This window comes from Varanus komodoensis, unplaced genomic scaffold (assembly GCF_004798865.1).
Source record: "Varanus komodoensis strain SLA01 unplaced genomic scaffold, ASM479886v1 scaffold53, whole genome shotgun sequence".
Taxonomy (NCBI): domain Eukaryota; kingdom Metazoa; phylum Chordata; class Lepidosauria; order Squamata; family Varanidae; genus Varanus; species Varanus komodoensis.
The window spans coordinates 3,836,481-3,845,185 of NW_025336126.1; the positions used below are offsets into that span (position 1 = coordinate 3,836,481).

General features: G+C 47.9%; 1 protein-coding gene across 1 annotated transcript in view; it reads right to left on the reverse strand.

Annotated features, from left to right (window-relative positions):
• BRSK1 (BR serine/threonine kinase 1) overlaps nucleotides 1-6,857 on the reverse strand; it is a 57,803-nt gene extending 50,946 nt beyond the window's left edge. The window contains exon 1 of the mRNA XM_044447858.1: nucleotides 6,740-6,857. Coding sequence (XP_044303793.1) covers nucleotides 6,740-6,857 — 118 coding nt within the window. The remainder of the gene's footprint in view (nucleotides 1-6,739) is intronic.
• Nucleotides 6,858-8,705: the final 1,848 nt, after the last annotated feature.

Below are 8,705 nucleotides of genomic sequence, written 5' to 3' on the forward strand. Positions count from 1 at the left end.
TCTACTCCGCCTTATCATATGTTGTGTTCATTTATTCTGCAACAGTCTGCCTTCCTCTTCCATTTCAAAGCCACAGGGATGGTGGTTCTTTCGGTTTGTAAGACACATAATTGTCCTTCAGCGAGCCGTCAACAGTTCAAAAAGTACCTTAAGACCTTCAGTGTGAGAAATGGCAGGCTATGGGCACTCACTGAATGATGTCTTAGCATCACGCACATGCATTTATGCCCGTGTCCACCACAGCATCCATTCCCCACTCAGAGATTTAAGCTCTAGGGACCTGACTAAGGATCTGAGCCTGGAAGAATAACAGTGTTAGCAACTTATCCTGACAGAATTTTAACATAGAATCACCTAGAAAGGGGTGGAGAAACATGATTTAAAACATTGTGCAGCCATTTACCTGGGGCAAGTACTAGTAAACAGGGACCTTCCTTGGTGAATAAGGAAGAACTGGGGTGCACAGCCTGCTCCCCATTTGTAAAACCCAGTCCAGCCAGGCAACAAAACCAAGGGATTGTTGTTCAAGCACAACGCCCCCCCCCCCCGCCAACACACATGCTTGTTGAGCTATGTTTATTTTGGTTGAATATACATTGGAGAAGCTTTTTTAGAAGAGAAAACACAACTGGGCAGGAAAAGACCTGGCTATCCTAACAACTTTCAAATATGTTTTTAGGTATTAACATGTATGAGCTGTCTTAGCTGCTAAAAAGCCACCAAGGCAGGGTACAGGAATTAAAAGAGACATGAGAAAAGAAAGAGAGAAAAGATTCACCTGATTTGCAGATCACTGAATCCCCTAAATTGGCTTAAGCTATGAAGTGGCAGGTAAAAGATGTTTCTAAGGGGTAAACCGGACATTATGGCAACTTCATGTCTCAGAACGCAAACAGAAGGGGCTGTTGAACTTTTCTCCCTGAATATTGACACGTGCAATTAGCTTGCTCTTGATTGCACAACGTCTTTTGATTGCTGACGCTAGGCACTGCCTGTCTGGAAGCAACCTTTCTCCCCTATGGCTGAGTTTCCTCCAGATGGCCAGCTCATGAAAGTTGGTGATTTCCTCCCTTTCAACCATACACAACTAAGGTATCAATCCCATGGACTCAGTTCCTGCTGCTCAGAAGTTCCTAAACTTTGAGGTTTCTGAGATTCCTGTACCCTGCCAGGCTGGAGCTAGCAGGGCAAGAGAAATAACAGAGACGATCTTTGATTGCTCTTCCAGCAACCTTTGAGCTTTTGCTAGGGGGCTTTTTAGCCCATCTAGTGAGGATGTTCAGATGATGTTCTGACCTCAGAAAAGCAAGTTTTTCCTATGCAGCTGCAAAAGAGTGGGTTGCTGGACCTTCAGCTCCCCATGCCTAGGTCAGAGTACCGTCTCTGACTTTGGAGAAGACAATCACACAAGAACCACAGCACTGCTTTAGAATATAGAAATGAGTGGCAGGCAGCTTAGCGAGCTCTTCAGCATTACACAGATGAAAACACTCCACTCTTCCAAGCAAGGGTTACTGCCTGAGACATGTCAGCACACAGCGGGCAGTTTTATACATCATGCCAAGGCACCCTGCTAATACCCACCATGGGTTAACTGTTCACTGAACAACCCACAATGCCCCTGACAGACACTCATGCTCGCTGTGGCTTGTTCTCCCATTCATTCCTCCACAGATCTCCTGCCAGCTCTGGCACTCGTCTCAGGTGAGTCCGCAGCAGAATTCCTTGTTGCTTTGGTCCCTGTGTCAGCACCCTTTCCAAAACTGGGGTTGCTGGCTATCAAGGGAAATGTCCTCCCCACACATAAGAGAATCAACACAGGGCTACATTCCCCTTTGTTTGCAGGAGCAGGGAGAATTTCTCCAAGACCAACTCTCCCACATTTGGAACAGCCTTCTGACCTCCCTCTCTTATCAATATCCCAGTCAATTTCCTCCTCCGTGAGCTTGCTTTGTAAAATGCTGCTTCACTTTGCATGCACACTGGAATAAGAGCATCTACTCACAAGTGTTTTCTCTCCAGCCACTTGGCTCTCCATTCACTTTTCTGCTTGCTGCCTCCCACCATGGAGAGTGTCCCATTTTGATATTCATCCTGTTTAGGGGCATGGGATGGAGGGTGCTGAGAAGGGAGTGTGGCAGCATGAGTGAGGTCATGAGGAGCGGCAGGGGGTTTTGCCACTCTCCCTGGGCTGCTCTCTAGCCATTTCCAACAGCCCATGGTAAAAGTGCCCTGCTGGAATTTCGAACAACACAACAAGCCACGACTGGCATGAATAACTCTAAAACAAGCCATGGATTCTCAGGGATTGTTTGTAAAAAATAAACCACCCTGCAGAAACCATGTTGGGTTCACACAAACACAGCAAACCACCCTGTCCGGTCACCCATGATGGGCTGTCATGTCATATGAATCCAAGTGAATGACACTTTACTGAAGGCTTGGCTCACCCTGCTATTCTGCAGTAGCCACTTCTTTAAAAGCCAAGAATGTGTTTAGTGTTCTGTTTAAAGTTATATTTGATAAATAGAGGTGGTGGTTTTATATAAGAATGAAATCAGCATGTTACAAAAGCAACAATAAAACTCGAGGAAGGGGAATCCTTAAAACCTTGAATTAAGGAAGAGCCAGGAATGAATAAAAAGAATGAAAAGAGACCATGAATGACAACTGAAAGGGTCCTACAGCCTTCCCTAAGCTGGTGTCTTCCAGATGTCTGGTACCACAACTCCCACAATTCCTGAATGCTGGCCATGCTGGCCAGGGCTGATGGGAGCTGTAGTCCAAAACATCCAGAGGCATCAGGGTGGGGATGGTTGGTGTAAATTATGTTACACTAGTTCAAAATATATTTTGGCGGCTGGGGTCTGTGTGGAGCCTTAGTTCTGTGGCCCATACACCAGAGAAGACCAGGCTCCATGTTTCTGTTCTCTGGGAGTGAAGGGGGGCAGCTGGCCTTGAGGAGCCTCACCCCAAAGCGAGCTGGCCTCCTGCATCATTAACATCCTGGGAGAGCAGGATATTAATGATGGAAATGAGGCACCTCTCCAGGACACTTTTCAGTAGGCCCCTGCTGGAGTGTGGGCCCTCAGCTTGTTATTTCTGAGCTACAGATCATGTGCATTTATTCCCCACTCAGAGACTGAACTCGGGTTGGCAGCTGAAGCAGGATGAACAATGGTCACTCGAGTGACTTATTCAAGCACATTTTTTAACATGGCTCCGAAGGACACAAGGCAGCATGGAGAAATTTACTGGGAACAGGTTCCAGAAAACTGAGACTATCCCTAGTGGGTGAGAACAGTTGGAATGGATAGGTTAGGACCACATTTTATGATTTAGTAGTAATATGGGTGGGTATATTTGCCCAGCTGGTGTTGTCAGGGCAGGACTTTGAGGCAGAGGCCCAAAGCCCAGCTCAGTAGAAAAAGTAGAATCGCCCCCAGGCACAACAGGACTGGCTTACCACATTTGGGGGCAAGGGAAGTAATATGCATTGCCTCCTACTGTGGGGGAAGATAAAATGGTTAAGTCCAGAGCCTAAAATTATCTAGCCTCTTTATTTGGTACAGGCGTTCATGTTTTAGAACAGACACGTCAGCTAAGTCAAGAGTGGACTCAATTGGCAGTCTGTAAGTTGGATCCAGCAGATTTACCTGTCCACCCCCTGCCAGAAAACCAATTCCTCAAGTTTTGTCAGCCAGAAAATGGAAGTTGATGAAACTTCCAACATTACATGGAAGAATTACACTTCCATGAGCAAAAGTTAACTAAATATTCTTCATCTCTTCTGTGGCACATTGAATGTGTACATAGCATCCATTACATCCTTTAAAAAGAGACTCTGTGTATGATCATGTGTAGGTGGGGGGAAGGGGGGAACCAAGGACAGTAAGTTAGCTGCCTGTCTCTTTATAACCTAGACATTTTTTGAACATCCAAGCATATTCCATAAGAGAAGTTAAAAAAATAGCAAGTTACCTTGTCCAAGGCATATCCACTGGATTAGATCCAGAGGAATTCAGTCATGCTATTAAACTCCTATTGAAATCAACAGAACAAGTTAATAATAACTTAAGCCCCACTGATATCGATGAGTAGCCAGTGTCACTGACTTCCTCTGGATCAAACCCACAGGTATTTAATGACTCTCTGACATCCCAGGTCAAAACCCAACATGCTAAACACTAGCATTCTCCAACCTGGTGCCCATAACATGCCCTGGACTTCACTTCTCAGATGCCCTCGCAAGCAGGACTCATGGTTGGGAATTCTGGGAATGGTAGTCCAAAACATTTGTAGGGTACCAGCTCGAGGAAGCCTGCACTAGGCCACACCACTTTCTAGGCTGAAGTGCAAGAGAACCTACTCAAACAATTTTAATCACATAATTTCTGGCCACTGTCACTACAGCACAGAATTTTAAGGCAATCTGCTCAGTGGGAATGTACACTCAGTTGATCATGCTTTTTAACATATCACTTGATTTGATTGCAATTGCCTAAATGCTTCTTCATTGTGTGGATTCATATGACACTCACTCACCACTCCATTACCTCTTCAGAGAATCCCAACTCAGCTTCTGCAGGCTTGAGAAAGCAACACTGAACAGAGATCTGTGCAGATGTTGATTTCTTTCTCTGCCACAAGCATCCCTTAGGTGACCTTGGGCATGTCACTTGTGCATGGGCGTCAGCTGCTGGCTACCCGTGCGTTTTACCACCCTGAGGATTCTCCCAACAACAGCAGTCCTTAGGAAGAAGCAGCAATATGGCTAGAAAAAGTGGCAAAATCATCCACACAAAAAAGAAAACTCTGCTCTGTTGGGTGAGGCATCTGTTTGTCCTCCTCCTCCTGGCATCCCCTCCTTCTGGGGGGACAGGAAACAACCAGGCCGCTTCCTCCCTTCCCCTCTGCCGACAGCCTCCATCCATCCATCTACCCATTCAGTCTAATATTCCTGAAACGTCTTTGCGTGAACCACAGTGAAGAAATGATTATTCGGCAAAATCCCGCCCTCCGTTATTCCCGGCTCCTTCTTTGGTCTCTTTCATCCACCTGCTCCAGATCCTTATTATTGTTATGATTCTTAAAATAAAAGAAAACAAAATCTCTGAAACACACACATACAACCCAGTCTCTTCTTCCTCTGCCATGGTATCTGTTTCTGCCACTGCAGTCATCTCCCCTTTTTCAAGCCACAATACTCATTCTACACACAGACACACACACACACTGAGGGACAGAGAGAGAGGCAGGCCTTGTGCTTTGGGTTTTCCTGCATCATTGCAGAGAGATGTATGGTTCCCACCCCCCCCACCACCATCCTCAACCTTCCATCCAGCAACTGACCGACCAGACCATCCCCGGAGAAAGAGGAGAAGGAGCTAAATAGGAGATTTCCATATAGCCCAGCCTCAGGCATTTATTCGAGCAATCTCTCTCATAACCAAGCCCCATAATCTAAACCGCACAATTGAATTGGCATCCCTGCAGAGTGTAGGGAAAAAACCCTCTTCCATTCATCTAGAGTGCTGCAGCAGGAGAAGATTGGGGGGGGGGGGGGGGAGGCGGGTGGAGAGAGAAATCTATAGGCCCATCCACAACACACAGCAGTCCAGGTTGCCCCCTTGTAAATACAGCGAGGCAGAGATGGAGACGCAAAAGAGAAAAAGATGTTTGTGCAAGTCCCAAAATTATTAGGGGTTAGGGGAACTGTTTGGCAGACATTGGAACCAATTTGTTCTTCTGGCTTCCCCATTCCCAGTCAACCTTGGTCATTGCAGCATTTTTTAAAAGCTGTGCCTTTATTCCAATTTTTTTCTTCTCCAGGCCACCAATTGACTTGGCATAGAAACCTGAAAAGAAGAGCTGAGACTGACCCGTCCAGGAAATATGGGTGACCCATTGCTGCCTCCCCGCTTTCGAGTTCCATTTAAGTAGATGTGTCTATACACACACCCCTCTCTCCTAATAAATATACACTGTGGATCTAGAAACCTGACAATCAAAAAGTAGCACTTGCTGCTAAAAGGGCATAGAATCGTACCCCTTTCAAAAACTATCATTGCTTTGTTTTCTTGCTTAGTTTTTGCAGGTCTGTGGGCCATCTCAGTAAAGCAAAACTGTTTACTTGCCATGCACCCCAGATAAACTCCAGCAAGGTAAACATTTAGTGCCCTCCTTCAACTCCAGCACAGATCATTTTAACAAGCCTTCTCATCTGAAAGACTCCCCCTCAAATCACTCTTCTTCCCAAAAATATCAGAGAGAGAGGGAGGGAAGGAGAGATCCAGGTGCCCCAACATCCATAAAGCTCTCCCAATCTCCTAGCCTTCAAGGGGCCACTGGTCCCAAACCATTTTCTGCCCTGAAGAAACTCAGGGAAGCAACAAACCACCCTTTCTCTCATCTCCCCCACCATTTATTCTCCAAATGGATAATACACCGATCCCCTTTTTTCCTGATCCCCCTCTCCCACTTTTATTCTGCAATGGGACAAACACTCCTACTACCTCTTACTAATTACACATCTATTTTATTCAGCACAATAGTCCAATTTCACCTGGATCTTTCTGTCAAATTAGTCCTAAGGTTCCTAATGGGTAAGCCAGAGATCAGGGTGAAGGGGGAAAAATCTAGCCGTGTTCTGCCATTCCCAGCCCCATGGCATTGGAGGTGCCCCTGCTGCACACACCCCCCACCTCGGAAAAAAGGCCGGCAGACACCAAGTACTCACCCGTCTGTCCTTTTCCCAGCGTCTTCTCCAGCCGGTAGGGCCCCACATACTGCGCGTGCTGCTGGCTCTGCTGTGGCTGGTAAGGGTGGACCCCACCTGCTTCTTTGCCACTGGACATGGCTTTTGTCTGTCACCCTTCTGAGCAACAATAAGAAACAGGGGGCTTGGGGTGGGGAGGGGTGGGGTGGGGGAGGGTGGGGGGAGGCAAGGAAAGGCCCCTCTGAAATCCCCCTATAGGGACAATACCGGGGCCGGCATCTTGACAGATTTAGCGGGAGGGGGATGCTCTGGGCATCAGGGAGGGGAAGGGAGGCAGAGAAAGAGCAGGATGAAGGATGCTACAGTCCTGGTACCAGCATCATCCAGCGGGTCCAGCCAAGGATGCTGCTGTTGGTTGGTGCTGATGCTGCTATGGATGAAGGATGCTGGCAAAGAGTCTCTCCTGGTCTGGTCCTTCGCCTCTTCTCACTGCAATCTGAAGGGATCTCTTGAGCTCTCCCCTTACATCAGCATCCGGGCAACTGGGTGACAGACACAATCCGGGTTAACCCTTGGCGGAACAAAGACAGCGCCTCCTCCCCAGGCAGGAGAAAGGGGTGGGGATTAGGGGGCGGGGTTGGGGGGAGGAAGGGAGTGAGGAAGGGCTCGGCTGGGAGGCGTGCAGCAGCTGTGTGGGAGGGGTTAACCGGGGATAGGACCTCTGCGTGTGTGAGGGAAATTGTGTCATGTATCTGAGAGGTAACATGGGAGGCAGCGTAGCTTTTGCTGATGGTACGCGAGTGACTTTGCAGAGGATGTTTTCAGAAGTGCGAGGGTTTTCCGTGGCGTCTGCGTGTGCAGTTTTGGAAGAAAGAGATTTATGTAATTCTGTGATGTGGGAGGGGTGTGAGCATTTGTGCGGACATGAGTGTGCATCTGTGCATGAGGGGCTGCCACTGTGTGTTAAAGGGATCAGGTGTGCTTGCGTGAGAGCGTGAATGCACACCTTGACAGTCTGAAACACACTGGAAAATGCACTCCTGGGAACGGGCTGCAGGTACACGATTCTTTATGCTATATTACATTCACATCATATTTTTTCCCTCGTTAGGAACCCGCCACTTTGCGTGGTCCTTCCCTCCATTCCATTTATCCTCACAAGAACCCTGTGAGGTAGGTTAGGCTTAGAATTGGTGGCTCCCAGTGAGCTTCATGGGTCCGACCACTGAATCACAGTCACTCTTGCACTCGGCATAACAACCGATGGCTTGGTTCTCGGAACAGATTCCTGTGCTCGCCTGTCTGAACTGGTTGTAGCATCATCCCATCTTGGAAGAGCAAAAGAAGTGGTCCCCCTTTATGCTTGAGCTGGAAGTGACTGGATTTCAGTTTAGAACAGTGGTTATTAAACTGTGGGTCCAGTCCCTTCCCTTTGCACCTTAACACCTGGAAAGAAAAGGGTCTTACACTCCCAGGAAGGGATGAGGATGCTGAGGCAGGTGGAGCCTTCCCCCACTCTGTCCCCACTCAGCTCATCGCCCAAGACATGGGCAGGCTGAATGCCCTCCAGCAATGAATGCATCTAAATTTGCACTTGTCTGGCAAGGCAACTTGGAAGCCTGGGACAAAACAGGCCAGGCTGTGTGTCTCACAACTTTCTCTTACAGCACCATGCCACCACCTTTCCGCTTCTGCCGCTGAGGCAACCACCTCAGTCTGCCTAATGATACACTCCCATGCCTAGACAAGCCCTTCCCTATCTCATAAGAAGAGGAGGAGGTTGCCGTTCCAGATAAATAGAATAAAAACATTGAAGGAAAGACTTGATTGGAAAACACAGCATTAGGGAAGCTGCTGAGGGCCAGCATCAAGGGTAGGCATGGTTGGGCACTTGCCAAGGCCTACAACCCAGCAAGGGGTCCACCAGAGAGTCCCCTTGTCCAACTGCTCCTCTTCAGCCTGGCCAGCCACTTGCACAACTGCTCTC